The sequence below is a fragment of the Bos indicus genome, chromosome 1, assembly GCF_029378745.1.
Source record: "Bos indicus isolate NIAB-ARS_2022 breed Sahiwal x Tharparkar chromosome 1, NIAB-ARS_B.indTharparkar_mat_pri_1.0, whole genome shotgun sequence".
Classification (NCBI taxonomy): Eukaryota; Metazoa; Chordata; class Mammalia; order Artiodactyla; family Bovidae; genus Bos; species Bos indicus.
This window is the reverse complement of record NC_091760.1, coordinates 67,594,066-67,617,217: the sequence shown is the minus strand read 5'-3', so window position 1 is coordinate 67,617,217 and position 23,152 is coordinate 67,594,066. Positions and strand designations below refer to the sequence as shown.

Here is a 23,152-nt window from a genome sequence, read left to right as displayed (position 1 = left end):
TGGATTCCTGACTTCAGTGAGCTGCTCTAGCAAATTAATTGAGCCCAAGGAGGAGGTCTGGGAACCTCTGATTTTATAGCCATTTAGTCAGAAGCACAGGAACAATCTAGACTTGTAATTGGCTCCTGAAAGGGAGGACAGTTTTGTGAGACTGGGCCCTTACCTGTGGAATCTGATGCTATCTCCAGATAGTGTCAGATTTGAGTTGAACTGAAGGACACTCAGCTGGTGTTGGATTGCTTAGGGGAAAATCCCACACACTGAAATTGTGCAGAAACTGTCTTTAGGGAAACATCAACTATCTCAGTATTACTCATAATTCTCTTTTTTTCCTTTGGAGACAAAGGTGTCTTGATTTGCCAGAGCCTAGTGAGCCATCAATGGCACCCCACTCCAGTACTTTTGTCTGGAAAATCCCATGGACGGAGGAGCCTGGTAGGCTGCAGCCCATGGGGTCGCTAGAGTTGGACACGACTGAGCGACTTCATTTTCACTTTTTACTTTCATGCATTGGAGAAGGAAATGGCAACCCACTACAGTGTTCTTGCCTGGAGAATCCCAGGGACGGGGAAGCCTGGTGGGCTGCCGTCTATGGGGTCGCACAGAGTCGGACACGACTGAAGCGACTTAGCAGCAGCAGCAGCAGCAGCAGTGAGCCATCTGGGTAATGCAGTTTTAATGCTGGAAAGGTGAAATGAAAACTGTTGGAGCCAGGAGGGACAAGTGTGCTCTGATAGGTTACTATGTATGCTTTCTTAGGAGAGAAGAGGTGAAACCCTGCAGCTGACTTTTACTTTTGTAGTAACCTATGTGTTAAAGAGGAAAAATAATAAGAAATGTGATTTTTACAGTTGAACATGGCAGCAGTGAAGTTAATAGTAGTTAAGTCTATTGTGATACTACTTAGCAACAGCTACACACACAACTGGGCTTCCCAGGTAGCTCAGTGGGTAAAGAAACTGCCTGCAATGCAGGAGACACAGGAGATATGGGCTTAATGCCTGGGTCGTAAAGATCCCCTGGCGGAAGGCATAGCAACCCACTCCAGTATTGTCTGGAGAATCCCATGGACAGAGGAGCTGGGTGGGCTACAATCCATAGGTCACAAAGAGTTGAACATGACTGAAGCGACTGAGCACACATACACAAAACCAAGCAAAGGCATCTGCCCAAGTGGTATGCTGCACACTGAATGTATTGCAGGAAACACCCAGAATCTCAACCTTAGGAAAAAGAAAAAGGAAATGGAAAAGAACACAGACAATATGTTCCTAAAATGGAAATAACTTTATTTATAGCAAATATTGATAATAATACCTTCCACAGAGCAAAAGCAGTAATCCAAAGGCTCGACAACCACTCACACTATGAAACTTGCACACACGTTGCAATCAAGGATCCAGATCTTAGCAGGAACCAAACTTTTCTTTTTTGAAGCAAATTTAACTAACATACCCACAGACACAAAACAACTAATTATAACTCTATGACTTAAATGAATCACCAAAAACTAAACATCTAATCTGATTTGAAACATCTAATCTGATATATATATACCATTTACCTTAAATTTCCTCAACTCTCTGAACAAAATTTAAAATTTTGGGGTTTAAAATTTTTCAAATAGGATTTCCTCAGAGGAAATCTACTTTGAGTACTGTGCAGGAATCCATTTCTGAGAGAAGCTCAGAATAATGGGAACTCCTCAGGCTTCTCCATGGAGGAGAAGACCCCTATAGGAGGCAGTACAACTCTGGGCACAAAAGCCTTGGAATCACCCTAACTCCTTCAAATTACAGCACCGCTACTTATCATGGGATCTTTGTCAAGGTACTTACCCTTTCTGCACATCAGCTTTCTCAGTTATAAAATGGGGATACTAATAGTATCAACAGCCCAGATACAAAGTTCTTATAAAGGGGACAAAATAAATATACAATATCAACTATTACTGTCTGACCAAAAAATTATATGCATGTATTTTTAAGAAAACAGCATCTCATTCATCATTTTTGGAAAAACACTGGAACATGGATAATGAGATAGTTTGCTATTAAAACTTGTGAGCTGGAAAACCATTTAGAAGTAAATTTTGGCATGTTGACATTTCTTACAGTAGGTGCAACTCGAGCCTTTTCTCTGTTCAGTCATTATGAGAGAGAAATAATTTAAGGGAGAAAGCATGACATGGTGGGACTTAGCAAAAGGAAGGAGAAAGTGCTGTGGGGGCTACAGTTACTGAGAAAATGATAGTCTACGGGCATTTTTGTGATTTATCTGTTAAAACTCAAAGTAGCATAATATAAAAGTACAATAATATCCAGAGAGAAAAAATGCTCAGAGATGTGTAGCATTACTATGGCAGGGGAAGTGCACACCATTTGGCAGATTAGAAGGATCAGCAGGGAGCAAGGACAAAGTTTGGCCAGTCAGAGTTCAGAGGCCATGAGTTCTGGAGTAACAAACTCATTTTCCCCTATAAGTGGTGAGGACTCCAGAAATGGCTTCCAAAGCCAATGGCTTCCAAGAGCTCTGCCAAAGATTTAGGGAATATATATTTCTCTGCTGGGTTATTACCAACTTGAGTCAGGCAGCAAAAATTTATTAAGCATCAACTATACACTAGGTTCTGTGTCCCAAACACTGGTGGCTCAGATGGTAAATCTGCCTGCAGTGCAGGAGATCCAGGCTTGAACCCTGGGTCAGGAAGATCCCTTGGAGAAGGAAATGGCAGCCCACTCCAGTATTCTTGCCTGGAAAATCCCATGAGCAGAGGAGCCTGGAGGGCTATAGTCCATGGGGTTGCAAAGATGTGGACATGACTGAGCAACTTAAAGAGAGAGATTCCATTTATTACCAAAGGTTGCTCAATTTCTGTCCTGGCCATGGGATAGGCAGAGGAATGTGGTTCTCTAATTTTTCACAACCAAAACCTTCCTCCCCTCCCCTGCCTCCATTCAGATTAGGATTTTACTCTTAGGATAGAGTTTAAAGGGCAAACAAACCAAACTAAAGGACTATCACAGAGATAGCAATAAAAGGAGGATCAACTGGCATCGAGTACTTCAGCTGAACAACACAGAAGGTGATTGCAATTCACAGCACTTCACCCCTGTATCCCCAACAGTGATGACATGTGAATGAGGTGCAATACCTCTGCAGCAAAATTACAAAGATCTCTGGGGCTTTTTTCATCCATAAAATATAACACTCCAGAAATGACAACCTTGCATATACAAACCACTTCTTGAGATGAAAAAATGTTTAAGGTGTTTTTACTCAAGGATTTAGATTAGAATTTACTCTACTTCAACTGTGCCTTTTGGAAGCTTGGCTCAAGACATCCTTTTAATACAGTCTTTTTACTCAATTCCTTTATCTTTCAGCTCTTGTTTGACACGTTTCAGATAGTCAGGATCAGGATAACCATACCTGCAGAAGAAAACATGCCCTTAGCTTCACCACAGATGTTTTTTAAAAAATCTGTACAGTAGGTCCTTGGCATTAACATTCAGAGTTGCGGATATTTACAAACCATCCTGAAGGCCAATGACTGATAATCATTTGTAAGTGTGCTGAGGTGAATCATTTAGCTGGTGAATAGGTCTAGCTACCTGCCCAGGATCTGCCTTCTAACAAGACTTTAATTTCAGCTCATGGTTAAGCAATGATTCTCATAAAGTTATAATATACTATATTTCTATGGAGGGTAATCATTTTGCTATAGGAAGATTTTCAAATTTGGGGAATTAAGTCAGGATATATTCCCTTTTGAATACCAAGGGTCTGAGTTATTCTATCTGAATTTCATAAAGAGCAATTGGATTGCCCATGATACAACTTCCATTACCATTAACTAAGACTTTTCTAGAGTTCTATTAGTCAAGTGAATTTAGGATCTCTACTGGACTCATAGGAGAGGAGGGTAGAAGAAAGGGTGATCTTAAAAGAAGGCACAGTGACATTCCTAGGCTCTACCCTTCAAATAGATGTGGAATATTAAAATTATACCAAATTAAATCACCTTGGATACCATTTACTTGCATTCTGAAGATCCACTCCCCTTTGATGCAAAATTTATGAACTGTATGATACTTTGTGGTTGGAAGGTAGAAGGTCATGGGAACCAGTCTTTCTGTCTTTGAGATTATCATCCCTGATTAGCATCTGTCAAAATACTGCATCCAGTCTCACTGATATAAACTGTCTCCTTACAGTCACATCTTCAAATTGCCATGTTTTATGACCTCTAAATTCTATTTAGCAGCCATTCTGTTTCAAAAGGTTCTCACCTTTGTGATCCTCCAGTCCTGGATGTTTTGTGGTGGATATCATTCCATGTAATGACACCTGAGACTCCTAATGTTCGAGACTCCCCCACTGTGAAAATCAGTTTTTGGTCAAAGGCCCTACGAAGCAGACGCAAAACCTCGTTTCCTTCCTTGTTATCAGGCAAGTATGCAGTTCGCCGAATTCCAGAAAATCTCTCCCCTGGGTTTGGGTGTTCTTTCTGTATGAAGGCAAGAAAATGTCACATGAAAACATCCATGTCTAAATTTCACTACATGTGTAGATGTGTTCATATGCAGATAGAGCAAACAAAAAACAAGAGCACTGAAGGTCTGCTCATATTCCCCAGATAATTCATATTTCTCCTCTTTCCCCAAATTCATTCTGGGAATACAATCCTCCTTCCAATGCACAATCACCACCCATCCCTTCTCTGCCTTAATAGACAAGAAAGATACCTGTTATAAGTAAACCAAGTACTTTTTACTACTTAAAAAGTGAACTTTATAAATAAGCATTTAACTGTCTGGGAAATCTTCTGCCAATTGGTAATAGAACAGTCCCTGTTGCTCTGATAATCTCAGTTTACTGGAAAGAAATTCATGGAACTCAGAAACACTTACTGTCTGTATGCCTCCTTCAATATCATAAGTAATTTCAATGGTGCCACAGGATTCATAACCTGGAAGTGAACTTCTTACAACAAAGGTACTCATTCTTCCGTCTGGCTGATTCCCTTTCTGGACACCATAGGAAGTCTGGCACACAGGACAGACTGGCTTATATGAGAAGGCTGCCTGGATACAAGGGCTGCAGAATTTATGCTTGCACTTTGAAAGCACTTGTTTGTTGCTAATGGTGTTCAAACAGATGGCACACATGTCCTGTTCCTCATTCATTTCTGACACCTCAGAACTGGCGGGGTGCTGCAATGTTGGCGGAGCTGTTTTTGAATTATGACTATCAGTGTCCATGAGTGTTTCATTCCATTTCTCTGTAGCTGATGGAGACACCCCACATCTGTTTAAGACATACTGTTTTGCCTTTGTAAGATGATTTGGCAACCCAATCAAAGTCATTGACTCTCGATTTAGCACAAAGTGTATATCTGGATGCCTTTTCCTAAAATCATCAGAGAACTTTGTCCCAAATAAGTGTTTTCTCTCCTTGCCCAAAAGTTTCAGCGAAAGAACTTCTCTCGTAATCTGACAAGAGACATATTGATAGGTGTCGATGAAACTTGAATAAGCATGTATGGATAGATCCAAATCCTTGGTTTTGGGTTCAAATTGAATGCAGGTTTTCTGATTTATCCCCAAAATGTTACTTTGAGTGTTGTACTTTTTTTCTATCTTTGATATCTCCTGGGATAATTCTGCTTCTAAAAGCTTATAGTGAGCGGTATCAACCTCAATTCCCTTCATCATGTGCTTAGGAGTCAATATTTTCACAGGTGGCTTGACAAGACTTTCAAAATTCTTTGAGTCAAGAAAATCTTTGGCAGCTGAAATGTCATCTGCGGTCCCAAGGAGAGTTAATTCTCTTCCTTTCTCCTTTATGAGGAGCTTTGCAAAGTGGTGATTTAACTCCTCCTTGATTTTGGTTGCCTGCTTACTGTCTGCTACGGCAACACATTCCTGCTTCAGAGTCTCTACACACTTCTGAAATTCTCCAACAAAATTCTTGTGAGCTGCTTCGAGGTCACCTGATCGACTGGAGGTGAAGTCTAAATAGACCATATTCGGAGAACTTGCCTGACTTTTTATTTTTGTACCAAATTTTTTCTCTATGGAGGCTATTTTATCAGGGCAGGAGTGTGTAAAGTATTCAAAGAAAGCCAAGGGAACTTCAAAACGGCAGCTTTTTTCTTCTGACCTGCTTTCTGGTTCGAAGGGAGAAACACAGCTGTTCCTGTCCTGCTGACTGAGTGGCTCCCTCTCTGATGTCAAAGGGGAAGATTCATGTTTCTGCTCCCTTTCCAGGAGCAGTTCACTTAAGAAGCCATGTACTTTTTCAATATCTCTGAAGTTACTACAGATTTTCTCAGTTCCATCGTGGTCCTTCACTCGTTTGACGTTGGGGCAGTGAACAGTGATGAGGTCCCTTTGCTCTTTAGAGAACAGTTGACAGTTCAGTTCTGCCGTGACAGTAAGAAAGATCTGAAATTTTAAAAGAGAACAAATAATATATATTAAACATCCAGGTCTATGTTCTCCTCTCAGTAGAATGTCTAGAGATGAGAGAAATAACCACGACGACTTCTTTCAATTCCTTTCTGCAGAGCAGGCAATGTACTGCAGCCCAGAGGCACTCTTGCCCTGATAAAATAGCCAGCCCTGTTTGCACACTGGAATCGCCCAGGGAGGAAAAACAGCTGAGGCCCAGGCCCATCTTCAGAGATTGTGATGTAAATGTAGAATCTGGGCATTAACATTTCTAAAAATCCCAAGGACAGTAAGTCTGGATTCTAGAGCTGCCACTGTTGATTTGACCTTGACGAGTCGGGTGGAAGGTAGGTGAAGTGAGTGAAAAAGTGAAGTCGGTGGAAGGTAGGTGAAGTGAGTGAAAAAGTGAAGTCGCTCAGTCGTGTCCGACTCTCTGGGACCCTGTGGACTGTAGCCCAGCAGGCTCCTCCGTTCATGGGATTCTCCAGGCAAGAATACTGGAGTGGGTTGCCATTTCCTTCTCCAGGGGATCTTCCTGACCCAGGGATCGAACCCGGGTCTCCTGCATTGGAGGTAGACACTTTAACCTCTGAGCCACCAGGGAAGGAGGTTAGGTAGGCACTTCATTTTCTTGGTAAATTGTTATGTTTCTGACTAAAGGGTGTGAGCCTAGGAGGGGGCCATACATGTGAGGATGAAGTTTTTTCCTGTTATTGTTTTTTCTCTCCTATGCTCCTCCTTTAAAAAAACAAAAAACAAAAAACAAAACTAGCCCCCTAACTGCATGCAATGTTGCTAGTCCCTCTAAACCGTGGCCTTTAGAAACTCAAATATGAGAGAAACCCCAGATTAGGCAAAAAAAAAAAAAAAAAAAGGACAGTGGCAAATTGAACATAATATAAAAGCAAGATATTGTTTAATGTTTTGTTCTCCCTCAAAGTCTTTGCATAAGCTGTTCCCTCCTCATGTAACACTTTTCCTCTAGATCTTCCTTCAAAATGTTTTCTGAATCCAGCTACTTCTCACACCTCCATCAGGACCACCCAGAGTCCAAGCCAATGTCATCTGGCACCTGGCTCACTACAGCCCCTCCTAACTGGACTCTGACCTTCCACTTCCGCATTTTCCTAGACTCAGCCCTCCACACAGCAGTCAGAGGGATCCACGAGAAATGTGAATCAGCTCACTCTACCCCCCTGCTCGAAACTACCTAAGGATTCTCCTAATATCTAAGTTGAAATCCGAAGTCCTGACCTTCATCCCTCAAAGACCAGACTTCTGCTACCTCTTCAAGGTCCTCTCTCGCTCTCTTGTTCTCTGCCCTCCAGCCACACTGGCCTCCCTCCTTGAAGCTTCTGGGCTCGGGATATAAGCTCCTGTCTGGGTGTGTTGGGGGTGGGGGTGGCTGTGTCAGCTTTACACTTGTTATTTCCCCTCTGCCTAAAATCTTTTTCCCTTAGAAATCCACTTAGCTAGCTCCCTTACTTTGTTCATGTCTCTACTCAAAAGTCACCTCATTTGAGAGGTTTTTTCCCAATATCCTATTTAAAATAGTAGTCCTTTACTATCATTTATCCGATGGGGAAACAGTGGAAACAGTGTCAGACTTTATTTTTCTGGGCTCCAAAATCACTACAGATGGTGACTGCAGCCATGAAATTAAAAGACACTTACTCCTTGGAAGGAAAGTTATGACCAACCTAGATAGCATATTCAAAAGCAGAGACATTACTTTGCCAACAAAGTTTGTCTAGTCAAGGCTATGGTTTTTCCTGTGGTCATGTATGGATGTGAGAGTTGGACTGTGAAGAAGGCTGAGCGTCGAAGAATTGATGCTTTTGAACTGTGGTGTTGAAGAAGACTCTTGAGAGTCCCTTGGACTGCAAGGAGATCCAACCAGTCCATTCTGAAGGAGATCAGCCCTGGGATTTCTTTGGAAGGAATGATGCTAAAGCTGAAACTCCAGTACTTTGGCCACTTCATGCGAAGAGTTGACTCATTGGAAAAGACTCTGATGCTGGGAGGGATTGGGGGCAGGAGAAGGGGACGACAGAGGATGAGATGGCTGGATGGCATCACTGACTCGATGGACGTGAGTCTGAGCGAACTCCGGGAGATGGTGATGGACAGGGAGGCCTGGCGTGCTGCGATTCATGGGGTTGCAAAGAGTCAGACACGACTGAGTGACTGATCTGATCTGATCCTGCTTTATGGGCTTCCCTGGAGGCTCAGTGGTAAAGAATCTGCCTGCTAATGCAGGAGACGCAGGTTCAATCCCTGGGTCTGGAAGATGCCCTGGAGGAGGGCATGGCAACCCACTCCATGGGATTTTCCCAGCAAAATCCCATGGACAGAGGAGCCTGGTGGGGTACAGACCATGGGGTTGCAAAGAGTCGGACACAACTGAGTGACTAAACAACAACAAATTCTGCTTTGTTCTTCCTAGCAGACATTTATCACTGGTAGATATTTTATTCCCTATCTATATGATTACTATTATTATCTGGTTCCCTAGAACGTAAGGTCCCTGAGGGCAGGGTCTGCTTGTTCCTGGCTGTACCTTTGGCTCCTGTGACAGTGCCTGGCACATAGCAGGCAGTTGATTCTGATTTGTCAAATGTCTCTGCGTGGCTGGTCCCTTCTCATCATTCAATTCTCAAGCCAAAGGTCATCTCCTCAGTGACTTCTGATCAGAAATACCACAAACTCCTTCTCTTTCCTTGCCCCAGCCCTGTCACTCTCTAAGGCAAAATCCCTTATTTTCTTCTTAGCACATATCACTCTCTGAAATGACTTTAGTTATTTTGTTTACTTGCTTATTGTCTATGTACTTCTCCATCCCCAGCAGGGACCTGTCTGTTGTGTTCACCTCTGTGTACCTCTCAGCTTCCCTGGTGGCTCAGATGGTACAGAATCTACCTGCAATGTGGGAGACCTGGGTTTGATCCCTGGGTTGGGAAGATCCCCTGGAGGAGGGCATGGCCACCCACTACAGTATTTTAGCCTGGAGAATCCCTACAAACAGAGGAGCCTGGCAGGGTACAATCCATAGGGTCACAAACAGTCGGATACGACTGAGCAACTAAGCACAGCTGTCTCCCAATGTCTACAGCAGTGCCAGGCTCATAATAAATCCTCAGCAAATGGTCCTTGGACTGGAGAGGAAGTTGCAGGAACATTCATAGCTCCCTTCAATACCTACCTTCGGGAGACAGGAGTCCACAGCATTATGAATGTCCTTTACATTTGGAGGCTTCTCACCGTGCCTTGCCCCTTTTTGTGGCTGTGTTGAAGAAGACATTATGGTCTTCTTCTCTTCTGCATTTTCATTGGGTTCCAGGAAAATAGTCACAGGTTGGTTGTTAACCACAATTTGGTGCTTTCCTTTTTTCAACACGCCATCCTTACCTTCGGTGGAGACATTAAATATACACATACACATAGAAATGAGAGCAATTTCAAATAACCCTCTTACTCATGCATCTGTACCTTGCCCCAGCACCCTCACAGTAAGGGCTGCTCCCTGTATCCTGGAATGGTGGGTTAACTAGAGCATGAGGAGCCTATTCAAAACTCCAAAAAAAAGAAAGTCACTCAGTCGTGTCCAACTTTTTGCCATCCCATGGACCATACAGTTCATGGAATTCTCCAGGCCAGAGTACTCGAGTGGGTAGCCTTTCCCTTCTCCAGGGGAATCTTCCTGACCCAGGAATCAAACTGGGATCTCCTGCATTGCAGGTGGATTCTTAATTGCAGCTGAGTCAGCAGGAAAGTCCCAAAACTCCAAAGAAGGCAGCTTAAGTTATACTGTAGAAAGGAAAGCTTAATGCTAATGGAATATCATCCACTCATTAGAAGTCACATTCCTGAAACTGTCACCAGTTTCCCATTTCAATGTCATGGAATAATGCTCATCATAAATCAAGTGAGAAGAGCAGGAATCAAAGAGTAGATTCAGGTTTATAACTACATATATGTTTGCTGACACTCAGAGGAAAAGGCCAGGAGGAAATACACCAAAATATTCATATTGTTTTTCTCTGGGTGTTTTCTTCTTTATTATTTTCTCCCCTTTTCTTAGTATCTATAACTCTTGCAATTCTAAAAAACAAATCAATGGAATAATGATGAAAAACATCAAAGTGAAATACCTAAGTGACACAGGGGTCTGGGGGCGGCACGGGTGTTCTGTCAACACCGGGACCCCGACAAGTAAAAGCCAGGTCAGAGACTGGGCACTTCAGCGCTGTGTCCTCTGCGTTGGGGTTGCGTCTGTCAGCAGGAGCCCCCACTTACTGGCTCCCACCGAACGGTACCAGACTTTCTCCCACCCTCTGTCCTAGATAAGCTTGAACTGGGTCTGCATGGAACGCCCGGGGGGCCCCTCCAGGGACGGCGGTTGCCACCCAGCCCCGGCCCTCAGCTCACCCGCCCTTTTGTTGAACTGCACCCGGAAGGTGTTCGAGTTGGGGTCGCTGGGGTCCAGGGCCAGGACGGTGCACTCCCCGCCGCCCGATTCCCGGCTCTGGAAGTACTTTTCCAGCTTCCATTGGAGGCGCGTGCAGGGATGGGACGCCCGCACGAGCAGCGGGGACGGCGGGCAGAGGCTCGAAGCCATGGCTGTCGCTCGGGGATGGCGCCGCGAGAGGCGGCGACGCAGCTGGGCTGGGCCGGGGCCGCCCTGGGGCGCAAAGTTTCAGTTTCGCTTTCCCGAAGATCCTTCTCGGTTCCTGGCAGAGCCGCACCCCCTCCTCTCTTCGCCGCCCTCCTGGCCGCGGACTGCCCGGTGAGTAGGTCCCATTCTCTGTTCCCCGGGGGGTGGGCGCAGAGACTTCCCGGGGGTCCTCTCCTGCGGCCTCGCGCCAGGGGCGGGGAGAGGCGCGCGAGGGACTGGCGCCCAGTGCTGGGCTTCCCCTGGGAGGATGGAGACGGGGCAGATGCTCAAGTCAGAGAAAGTTTCTCCTGAGTTTGTGATTCCTTTTAACTCTTATTGTTACTGTTATTTGCAGGGAAAATGTAATTTACATGCTAAGTTCAGATTAAACTTACCTACATTCCAAAAAATTTGAATTTGTTCACCTGAATTATGCCATATCACCTGTTACCTCTCTCTCACGCAGTACTTTAGACTGGCTCTTCCGGCTTTTCCGCCCTCCTTTCTCCATTTAGCCAACAATGCTGAACTTCATGGGGGCTTCCCTGGTGGCTCAGGGTTAAAGAATCCGCCTACCAATACAGGAGACCCAGTGACAAGGGTTCCATCCCTGAGTGGGTAAGATCCCCTGGAATAGCAAATAGCAACCCACTCCAGTATTCTTGCATGGAAAATTCCGTGAACAGAGGATCCTGGTGGACTACAGTCCATGGAGTCGCAAAGAGTCAGACAGGACTGAACTGCAGGGCTGCCCTGTGTACTATGGAATAAAGGCGAGAGCCGAGGTACCACACCTCATCTGCTGGTAACTGGAGTCAGACTTGTGACTCAAGAAGCAAAATCTCTCAAAGCCCTCAAGAGGAAGTCTGAAGTAAAGCAGAATCTTAAAAGAGAGAAGGAGAGGGAGGGATGGGGCTCATCAAAGGCATAGGGACCACCGTATGTGAAGCACAGACGTAGCACGGAGGCTTTGGAAAGGATGTGATGAGTAAGGGAGATGACAGAGGAAGGGTCTAGTGGAATATAATGTGTCTAATAGACATATTGGGCTTCCCTGGTGGCTCAGATGGTAAAGAATCTGCCTGCAATGCAGGAGACCTGAGTTTGATCTCTGGGTTGGGAAGATTCCCCTGGAGAAGGAAATGGCTACCAACTCTAGTACTCCAGTATTCTTGCCTGGAGAGCTCCAAGGACAGAGGAGCAAATATAGTGTGAGCTACATATTAATTTAAGATTTTTCAATAGCTAGAATTTTTAAAGTACACACAGGTGAAAATAATTTTAATTTTATGTTCTTTTGGTCACAATATCCTAAATTAATCATTTCAGCATATAATCAATGTTAAAAACTTACTAAGGAGATATTTTACACTCTTTTTTGTCATCGTAGGTCATTGCAATCCAGTGTTATCTCACATTTGCATCATCTTTCAGTTGTGCTTAGCCACATTGCCACATTTCAAGTGCTCCAAGAGCTGCACGTGGCTAATGGCCCACACTGGACAGCACAGTTCTAAATGTCGAAAAGTCTTGAAGATCAATAGGGAGATATGGAAGACAGATAAGTAGGGCAAACAGGAGAGTGATTCATCAGATGTGCATTTTAGAAAGGTGGTGTTGGCAATGATGTGGAGGACACATTTCCATGCAAGGGTGAATGGAGGTGGAGAGGTCAGAGATAAAGTTTTTGCACATGTCTGGTAAGACTGTAAATGGGTGAGTCTTTATACAGAGCAATTTGGCTGTACTATCAGAATTATGACTGCATATTCATTCTTATTTTGCAGGTCCACTTCTAGGAATTTGTCCTGTTGATTGATTAGCACCTCTGTGAAGTGACCTATGTACTAAGTTGTTCTTTTCAGCCTTTTTTATAATAGCAAAAGATTAGGAACCACTTAAGTGTCCATAAGGGCTTCCCTGATGGTTCAGATGGTAAAGAATCTGCCTGCAATGCAGGAGACCTGGGTTCGATCCCTGGATTGGGAAGATCCCCTGGAGGAGGTCATGGCAACCCACTCTAGTATTCTTGCCTGGAGAATCCCCATGGACAGAAGAGCCTGGTGGGCTACAGTTCATGAGGTTGCACAGAGTTGGACACAACTGAGCAACTAAGCACAGCACATAGCAAGTGTCCATAAAAGGGGTTGCTGCTGCTGCTGCTAAGTCACTTCAGTTGTGTCCGACTCTGCAACTCCATAGATGGCAGCCCACCAGGCTCCCCCGTCCCTGGGATTCTCCAGGCAAGAACACTGGAGTGGGTTGCCATTTCCTTCTCCAAAGCATGAAAGTGAAAAGTGAAAGTGAAGTTGCTTAGTCGTGTCCAACCCTCAGCGACCCCATGGACTACAGCCTACCAGGCTCCTCTGTCCATGGGATTTTACTAGTAGTTGAATAGCTTACAATGCATCTATACGATGGAATATAGGCTAACATGGAAAGATCTCTAGGATACCTTAAATAGAAAAGGTAAGATGCAAAATAGTGCATATTAGATGCTACCTTTTGAGGATGGGCCCAGGCTCTGAGGAGCACTCTGCCCAAAGCTGGTGTCCCAGAGCTTCCTCCCCAAGAGGGCAAAGGCCCAGAGGTGAAGGAGAGTTTGGAGAGCATCAAGTAGTGCCATTTCATAGCACTGAAGTTCTGTGGGAGCGTTAGGTATGTAAAAGGGAGGCAGGGAAACTGAAATTTCAAAGAGATCCTTGGACGCCAGGCTGAAGAGCTTGAGCTTTACCATAGGCAATGGAGTCTGTTGAAGGTTTTGAGCAGACAGTGCTTCTCAATAAATGTATACTTTATGAGAGTTTTTTTTTTTTTTAATGCTACCTTTTGTGTAAAAATGCTCCTGGAAGGATATTGGCGAAGCTAATAGCATTGATTGCCTCTGGGAAGGGGATTTAGTGAGGGGAGTAGGAGGGAGCCGTTTATATGTTCTAAATTTGAACCAGTAAATGTACCTGGTAACTATTCAAACAATAAAGCATAAAATAACGTACATTTAAGTCTTTAAAGAGAATGTATTGCCATAGCTCAGTCAAGGAGCCCTGAAAGCTGTGAAGTGAAGTGTTATCCGTGGGCAAGGAGGGTAGGGCCACATCCTACCGTGATTTAGGTGGACATGGCCCTGTGATGAACTGAATATGAAACAGAAGAGAAGATTCTAGATTTCTGACTTGAGTAGATAAATGGTGTATTGTTTACCAAGCTGTGGAATCCAGGATATAAAGCATGGATTTTGGAGGGATTGGGTGAGGGTAGGTAGCAATGTTGGAGAAGGCAATGGCACCCCACTCCAGTATTCTTGCCTGGAGAATCCCATGGACGGAGGAGCCTGGTGGGCTGCAGTCCATGGGGTTGCTAGGAGTTGGACACGACTGAGTGACTTCACTTTCACTTTTCACTTTCATGCATTGGAGAAGGAAATGGCAACCCACTCCAGTGTTCTTGCCTGGAGAATCCCAGGAACGGGGGAGCCTGGTGGGCTCCCATCTCTGGGGTCACACAGAGTCGGACACGACTGAAGCAACTTAGAAGCAGGTAGCAATGTGGGGAGTGGAGATGAGATTATGGATCCAGATTTTTAGAGGCTATGTTGAGGGAACTATGGGACGTTCAGGTAGACTTGAAAAATTCAGCTCAGGAGAGCCATAGCCTAGAGTTACAGGTATGGGAATCATATTTGCAGCTGGTGAGCTGAAGTCATGAGAGTAGATGAGATCACATTTGGAGAGTATTTAGAAAGAGTTGAGATGTGCCTCTCATAAAATCCTGGGACAGCTGATGAAGGTTGAATCCAGTTGAAAGGTCTGTAAAGGCAAAGTGAGAGGTGACAAGAACCAGGGGAAGATGGCATTGGAGAAGCCTAAAAGCAGAGGTTCAGGAATCAGGTCATGAAATGAATGAAACTATAGAGAAGGGCCAAATAAAGAGTAGGAAAGAGGAGAGGAGAGTCCACTGGGGTTAGCCACCTGGAAAACACTGATGAGCAGTTTCAGAGAAGGCTTGGTGTGAACTGGGAGCCAGACTGCTGTGGGCTGAGCAGGCGGATGGACAGAGAGTCAACTCCTTCAGCCGCCCATGAAGAGAAAGGAACATAGTAGGACCAGCAATGAAAAGTTGGGAAGTCTTTTGTTGCTGTTGTTGCTGTTAAAATAGAAGAGATTGAGTGTTTGGGGCCATATGCTCCTTTCCTTGTTTCTAATTACTTTGGGGTTAAAAGAGTGCCGCCCCATACTGACCAGTCTGTCCCAATGCCTTAAAAACTCCCTGATGCCTCAGCGGCAAAGAACCCGCCTGCAATGCAGAAGATGTCGATTCCATCCCTGGGTCAGGAAGATTCCCTGCAGAAGGAGATGGCAACCCACTCCAGTATTCTTGCCTGGGAAATCCCATGGACTGAGGAGCCTAGTGGTCTACAGTCCACAGGGTCGCAAAAGAGTCGGACACGACTAAGAACTAAGCACAGCATAGCACATCAAAAGCAAAAACCCACCGGAAGCCCACAGCAGAAGCTCTCACTTTTCCTTCTTTTATGAAAACAGCAGTGCCCTCTGGAGGCAAAAATGTGTCCTCTCCTTGCATTTTAGGATAGTACTTGGACTTGCTTTTCCTGACATTTAATAATAGTGCTCTGATACTGCAGGTAGCTGTACAAAATTTTCCTTCTGCAAAAGCATTAGAAATGATTTCAGAGGGCCTCAGGCGACTATGTGGCAACAGGTGTGAGCAGCTGTGTCTTTAAGCACTTTTATTCTTATTCTCCCCAGTCTTTAATTATGTTAGAAAAATCATTAAAATGTGTTTTCCCAGGGTTTCTGATTTTTATCCACATAATCCCCTTTATAATTAGATCAGGGATATTTATCACAAATTCAATGATGTATATCCCCACAGGCACAAATACAGTTTCCTCTTTCTTCAGGCACTGTCCAGGGGTCTTTACTTATTCATAGGCTGGTTTTCTTTTTTCTTTCTCTTTTGACTTTCCCATGTTTTATTAAAAATCTTTTAGGGTTTAAATTTTTTATTTTGCTGTTGTCTTTTTTTCCTGAATGCAATAGTCAAATTGCACAAATTGCAATGTATTCTCAAGTCATTTTTAATTAATTAATTTTAACTGAAGGGTAATTACTTTACAACATTGTGGCAGTTTTTGCCATACCTTGACATGAGTCAGCCATGGGTGCACATGTGTCCCTCCATCCTGGACCCCACTCCCACCTCATCCCCCTGGGTTGTCCTAGAGCACGGGCTTTGAGTGCCCTGCTTCATGCATTGAACCCGCACTGGTCATTGTTTTACATACGATAATATACATGTTTCAATGGTATTCTCTAAATCATCCCACCCTCGCACAGGCTTGTTTTTCCTCATTGCTCTCTGAATGCTATGCTCACGTGTCGTCATCTTTCCTCTTCTAAAAATGTAAAAGCCTGCTTCATCCTTCAAGACCTGGCCCTAGCCTCACCTTCCCCATACAGATTTCCCTGCTGTAGCCCATACAGCTCTTTGCCTTCTCTGAACTGCCATTATAGTTTCAATTGGAAGCTCTCAGTAAAAGATAAAAGGTAAACAACAGAAGCAAAAACAGTGTTTGCATGTTCACCAATGGAATGAAAAATAACTCAAGATCAGAAATCATGTTTGGTCTTCCGGTTGTGTATCCTCACCAAATTCCCTAAGATGCTCATCAGTGCTTATGCATCCTTCTATTCATTCCTAGAAGGGGGCTGCCATATTTGGGAAACGCAAAACAGCAAACACTGAAAAACCTCAGAGACCTGGAGGATGGACTTTTCCAAGGTAAAAAGCATAAATATGTAAGTTATAGACTTTGGTCAGCACATCATAGTTCTTTCTAAGATAGCAAAAATTCTGGGATTTCCAGTTTATACTTGGCAATCTTGTTTGGTTTTAATATCCCAATAAAAGTTTTCTCCTTGCCTCATGTGAGAGATGGGGAACCAAGGATGTGCTAATATAATCAACAGAGTCAACATGAGGATGGGTGATTTTTTCAGAATGTTGCCTCAGTATCATTTTTATTTTCTCTGCTCAGCAATTCTACTTTTGTAGCATGAGGGGTGGTGAAGAAATGGCAATGCACCCCAGTATTCTTGCCTGGAGAATCCCAGGGACAGAGGAGCCTGGTGGGCTGCTGTCTATGGGGTTGCACAGAGTCAGACATGACTGAAGCGACTTAACAGCAGCAGGAGCAGCAGCATGAGGGGAGGAGGTGGAGGGAGGAGAAATAAAAATAAAGGACCAGGAAAAAGGCACCTCATTGGTTTATCCTGAAAAGTCCACATTCAGGCTTATGTCATTATATAAGCCATTGAAAGTGGGTCCTTTCAGGTTGATGGGGAGGTGAAGCTGATAGGCTTTTGTCCCCATTTCTTCTGCTCTGTCTAGAGGAACCCCACAAGGCTTTGGAGATTGGAGTCCTCTCTGAGAGTTTGGGGTCTTTTTGGTCTGTGACCTTTGAGCCTTTTCAGGTGGTAATCTCCAACCCTTCATCTCATCCAGAATTAAAAGTACATTGGCCTCTAGGGAAGAGGGGTAGAGTCAGTGTTGGCTGGAACACTTACTATTTCAAGTATTCCAGACGCATTGATCAAACAAACGTGTTCCCCTTCCCCTCTCCAACCCAGTGCTCTTAGGAAGATTTCTGTTGCTTTGTGTTGATGAAACTGTATTTGTCATCAGTAATCTGTCAATTATTCCGTCTCGATAATTTTGAAACCACTCTTGCTTTTCACAGGGTGTTGGGGCAGCAGCTGACAGTGAGAAACCAGGTAGGATCACCTCACTCTCACTCTTGCCTCAGAAAATCTTTGCTCACATCTTTCCTCAGTGGAGAAAGGGGAATACAGAAGGAGACTATCTCCCCCACCAGCGCTCAGGTGCGTGACTGCAGGGCCTTGTGGGGACCCGGCACATGTGTTCTCTAGGGCTCCTGTTGGTCCTGTCCTTTGCACACAAGATGGGAGACTCTTCTGACAACAGCCCTAGAACTAAAGCTGGCACGAGAGGTGACCCACTGATTGTCTTCTTGCTCAGCAAGGCTTGTAAGAGCCAGCCTAGCCTCACCCTAGGATGAGGCTGACCCCTTCGAGATTTTCAACCATGGCACAAGCCCATAGGCTCTGACAACTCATGTGCTGCTGCTTTGGGGTAATTGAGGCCATTAGAGGTCTTTCTAGATGGCTCAGATTAGAAATGGGAATTGAAGTAAAAAAAATAATCAGTTACTGTTGTTCAGTTGCTAAGTTGTATCTGATTCTTTGGGACCTCATGGACTACAGTAAGCTAGGCTCCTCTGTATTCCACTATCTCCAGGAGTTTCCTCAAATTCATGCCCACTGTATGGGTATGCTATCTAACCATCTCATCCTATGCTGCCTGCTTCCCCTTTTGCCTTCAATCTTTCCCAGTGAAATTACTACATTGTATCTATTTTAGGACACAGATTTTTTTTCAGGTCTCTGAAATAAGGCTGCTCCCTATCCACTGATAGGTTTAGTTGGCATCGTTTTTCCTTTCTTGGTGGCATATAGTAATACTTTAGACCCCATGAACTGTAGTTTCACAGGTCAGGTTCTCCAGGAAGCAGAAAATGAGATGGAGTTAGGGATGCTGAAGGCTTATTGTGAAAGGGAAAGAGAAGAAACCAGATTGGACAGTTGGAGCCATCAGACTGTAATGAAAATCTGGCAAAACTCTGCCAGCCTAAAGATTGCTCATGGGCAAAGTTGTACATCAGTGCCCTTATCCAGCTATTGATGGAGCCCCCTGAGAATAACGTGACCTGGGCTGGAAAGCTGAGGGGCTAACACCTGGAGGCTGTTGGCTAATCATCCTCCCCGCTTCACTAAAGGAGGATATGATCAGTTAGCGCATCATCTTGCTGCCACCTGCGGAAAATACTTTCTAGCCAATCAGTTTTATTTCCACCAAAATCATGCTACAAAACTAGAATATGATGAAGAATTATTTACTGTCCTGTTGTCAGTGCTCCTCCCGTCTCCTGGACCATGCCCCCAGGAGCATCCTTGACCAATGACTGATAGAAGCTGGGTAACCAGCTCTGTCACCCCGGTGATGCAATTCTAAGACGCATGGTCTACACTGCCCCTCTGTGGAGTTAAGCTTCATTTTCTTTGTAACATCCCCTTTATTCATTTCTTTCCTTTCCCTGTCTCACTTTCCCACTTGATTCTCCCCATCCCATGCCCCTGGTGTTTTCTGGGATAACCTCCCAAATAAATTTATACTCAACCCCTACCTCAGAATCAGCTTCTAGCAGAACCCAAGCCAAGATGTTGACAAAGGCAAACAAGTTATAAATAAAGCCTCCACATATTTTTGACTCATAATTAAGTCTAATACTTGTGCCTTAAGAATGGGTCTTCCCAAATGCGCTATTTTTATGTAGGTTTTTAAAATCTATGAACCTTGATAAACAGTTTCATACCACCGTTATTGCATCATGGTAGCTACCACCAAGTGGGTATTTATTGTATGGCAGGCTCACAGCTAAGCACTTTATGGTGATACCATGGAAAACTCTTAGATATCCTTGATCTAAGGAATAAGGGAGAAGCAGGAAGAGGCCTAGAAGTCATCTCTCTTTTTTGCATAGAGGAAGCTCAAACTCCTGGTGTGAAGTAGAATTAGATCCTTTTCAAAGGACCCCTTGCTCATGTCTTTATTTTTTTATCTTCTCTCCTTTTCCAGAGATTGATACTCTCAGAGGAAACTACAGTCAGCAAATTCCCATTAGTCATGACAACTTCAAAATTTTGAAAAATAATGAGAGTCTGCTGTGTGAAGTCCTCCAGAATAAATTTGGCTGTAACTTTACCTTGGTGTCTCCGGCCCCGAAAGGTAACAACGAGTCTCTACGAGTCTTCAGAAAAATGCTGACTCCCAGGGTAGAGTTATCTATCTGGAAGGATGACCTCACCAGACATGCTGTTGATGCTGTGGTGAATGCAGCCAATGAAGAACTCCTGCATGGAGGGGGCTTGGCCCAGGCCCTTGTGAAAGCTGGCGGCTTTGAAATCCAAGAGGAGAGCAGACAAGTGATTTCCAAATACGGCAGAATTTCAACTGGTGAGATAGCTATCACAGGAGCAGGGAAGCTTCCCTGCCAAACAATTATCCATGCTGTTGGCCCTCGGTGGTCATGGATGGATAGCCAGGAATGTATTGATAAACTGAAAACAGCCATTGTAAATATTTTGCGTTTTGTCAGCAGTAAAAATTCTATGAACATTGAGACAGTAGCAATTCCAGCCCTGAGCTCTGGGATTTTCCAGTTCCCTCTGAGTCTGTGTACAGAGATCATTGTGCAAACTATCAAAATGTATTTCCAAAACACGCCAATTGCCAATAATTTTAAAGAAATTCACCTGGTAAGCAATGAGGACCCTACTGTTGCTGCCTTTAAAACCGCTTCAGAAATCATCCTAGGGAGGAATGAGCTTGAATCCCTGGTAAGTCAAGGAGCCACCCAGCCTTTCAATACTATGGTTGTGAACAGCATGACTCTTCACATTGTCCAAGGCCTCATTGAAAGGCAGGAGGTAAGTCTTTATTGTATTCTCTTGCACTGCCAAAGGGGTTCCCTGAACTGTGTATTACCTAGCAAGTATGTTTTGAGCATATACTATTTCAAACATGGTTTAGAAAGTATCTTGTTTAGGTTAAGAGTATGGGTTTCAGAGCCAGACCATCTGGATTTCAATATTAGCTTTGCCATTTACTAACTGGATGACCTGAATTGAGTTACTTTACCTTTTGGTCCTCAGTTTCTTCATCTGAAAAATGAGGATAATAATAGCGCTTTTATCTCAGAGTTGGAATCAGAACACATAAACTGCTTAGAATAGAACTTGGCATGTGATAAGTATTTATAATTATTGTTACCATTATTCTCAAGCACCATGAGAAAATAGAACAATCTTTGATTCTAAAGAAGTAAAAATCTACTGTGTTCTTTTCATATAAAAAGATTCTCTAGTTGAAACGTCTCACTGGGGAGACAAACCATCTAAATATTTCTAAAGCAAGCTATCAGTAATAATAAACAAAAAATCTCAATACAAAGTGAATTCATAATATTTCAGAGTATGTACATTTTTGTCACAAGAGTGGAGTATAGTAGATCAAGAAGGATTATTTCAGAAGATACGAGTTTGAATTTGATCTCAAGTTATGATGGTTATGAATTGGCAGGAGAAGAGGCCTGGGTAGTTAGAATGACTTAGCAGAGAGATACAGAGAAATTGACAGATCAAAAGTTATAGGCTGGACCAGTCAGGAGTACTAGGTGGAGCTGCAAATTGTATGTGAGTATATGGCATCCGGTCCCACCACTTCATGGGAAATAGATGGGGAAACAGTGGAAACAGTGCCAGACTTTATTTTTCTGGGCTCCAAAATCACTACGGATGGTGACTGCAGCCATGAAATTAAAAAACGCTTACTCCTTGGAAGGAAAGTTATGACCAACCTAGATAGCATATTCAAAAGCAGAGACATTACTTTGCCAACAAAGTTCGTCTAGTCAAGGCTATGGTTTTTCCTGTGGTCATGTATGGATGTGAGAGTTGGACTGTGAAGAAGGCTGAGCGCCGAAGAATTGATGCTTTTGAACTGTGGTGTTAGAGAAGACTCTTGAGAGTCCCTTGGACTGCAAGGAGATCCAACCAGTCCATTCTGAAGGAGATCAGCCCTGGGATTTCTTTGGAAGGAATGATGCTAAAGCTGAAACTCCAGTACTTTGGCTACCTCATGCGAAGAGTTGACTCATTGGAAAAGACTCTGATGCTGGGAGGGATTGGGGGCAAGAGGAGAAGGGGACGACAGAGGATGAGATGGCTGGATGGCATCACTGACTCGATGGACATGAGTCTGAGTGAACTCTGGGAGTTGGTGATGGACAGGGAGGCCTGGCGTGCTGCGATTCATGGGGTCGCAAAGAGTCGGACATGACTGAGTGACTGATCTGATCTGATGTGGCTCTGTGCCAGGGGCTGTGGAGGATACAAATTGTAACTTAGCCTTTAGCCAGGGATAGTAGGGCACAAAGGTGAGGGCACTGACAGGGAGGGGATAGAGTCAAGGTAACAGTGAACCAGGTGCTTCTGGATTAGTGCAGCTTCTCTACCAGGCAGAGAGCACCTTGACGGTGGGGATTGTCACTTGTTCATCTCTGTAGCTCTGGAGCTGGTCTCTGGGCATGCATGTTGGTGTCCAACAAGTTACTGACAAATAACTGAAAGGAGGCAGCAGAGAGCAGGGGCTGCAACAGAGGAAGAGAAAGAATATAAGGCTATATTCTCTATTATCCCCATGATCCGTGACTCTCCTGTGGCCATAGTCAAACAGGATTAATCACAAGTGAAAAAATTCCATTTATTGCTTACAAGACAATTAGAAAGAAGACTGAGGGGACCCCAGGAGATGAAATATTTATTTGATAAATCATTAATATGCCAATTTAAAATTAAAGTGGAAACATCCTGGTTGAATAGCTTATTTCTTTAACTAAAATTCTATTATATTTAATTATTACCAACATTAAGAATTTTAAAATTTGTAAAGGGTGCCAGTGCCTCCAACTTGCAAGTTCTGATTGCATTTTCAAAGTGACACATTCATTAATACCCATGAGAAGTACATAAGTTACCCCAAAAGGAGCCAAAGCCATCAAGATGAATTAGGGGGACCTGGGGACCCCCACCAAGAGGGAGACCTACTTCCCACCGTGAACTTTTTCATCTCATTTGTGCTTTCTTTAACCATGTGCCACTTACTTTAAAAAACACGAACTTTAGGGGGTAGAAATTTCCTTATAAATTTTATTTCCACTCTGTAAGACGACATGAACATTCACATAGAAACAGCGAAAAGTGAAGACAGTGGATTATAGAATGAAACCACTTACTGATGAAGCTTAAAACAAATCATCGAGAAGGTTCTGAATCTGGGAATATTGGGAGTATAAGCCAGCAAGGGGCTGACAGATGTTTGCAAT

At 43.8% G+C, this 23,152-nt stretch overlaps 2 protein-coding genes across 9 annotated transcripts in view; one reads left to right on the top strand and one right to left on the bottom strand.

Moving 5' to 3' along the window:
* Positions 1 to 1,268: 1,268 nt before the first annotated feature.
* On the bottom strand, positions 1,269 to 11,073 carry DTX3L (deltex E3 ubiquitin ligase 3L). Its single transcript, XM_019956218.2, has 5 exons — positions 10,884 to 11,073; positions 9,658 to 9,863; positions 4,914 to 6,449; positions 4,293 to 4,510; positions 1,269 to 3,432 (listed from the first exon to the last, which is right to left on the bottom strand). The coding sequence occupies exons 1-5, from the start codon at positions 11,071 to 11,073 to the stop codon at positions 3,363 to 3,365; spliced, it is 2,220 nt and encodes a 739-aa protein (XP_019811777.1). The 3' UTR covers positions 1,269 to 3,362.
* Positions 11,074 to 11,131: 58 nt separating this feature from the next.
* PARP9 (poly(ADP-ribose) polymerase family member 9) overlaps positions 11,132 to 23,152 on the top strand; it is a 29,630-nt gene continuing 17,609 nt past the window's right edge. Inside the window, exons 1-4 of one of the 8 annotated variants that reach the window (XM_019956097.2) lie at positions 11,132 to 11,241; positions 16,832 to 16,911; positions 17,870 to 17,903; positions 19,846 to 20,696. In XM_019956097.2, coding sequence (XP_019811656.2) covers positions 16,897 to 16,911; positions 17,870 to 17,903; positions 19,846 to 20,696 — 900 coding nt within the window. In that variant the 5' untranslated portion in view covers positions 11,132 to 11,241; positions 16,832 to 16,896. Of the gene's footprint in view, positions 11,242 to 11,278; positions 11,728 to 12,932; positions 12,954 to 16,831; positions 16,912 to 17,869; positions 18,012 to 19,845; positions 20,697 to 23,152 lie in introns of those variants that run through there. The other 7 variants (XM_019955925.2, XM_070799299.1, XM_019956008.2 and 4 more) reach the window with 7 other exon arrangements.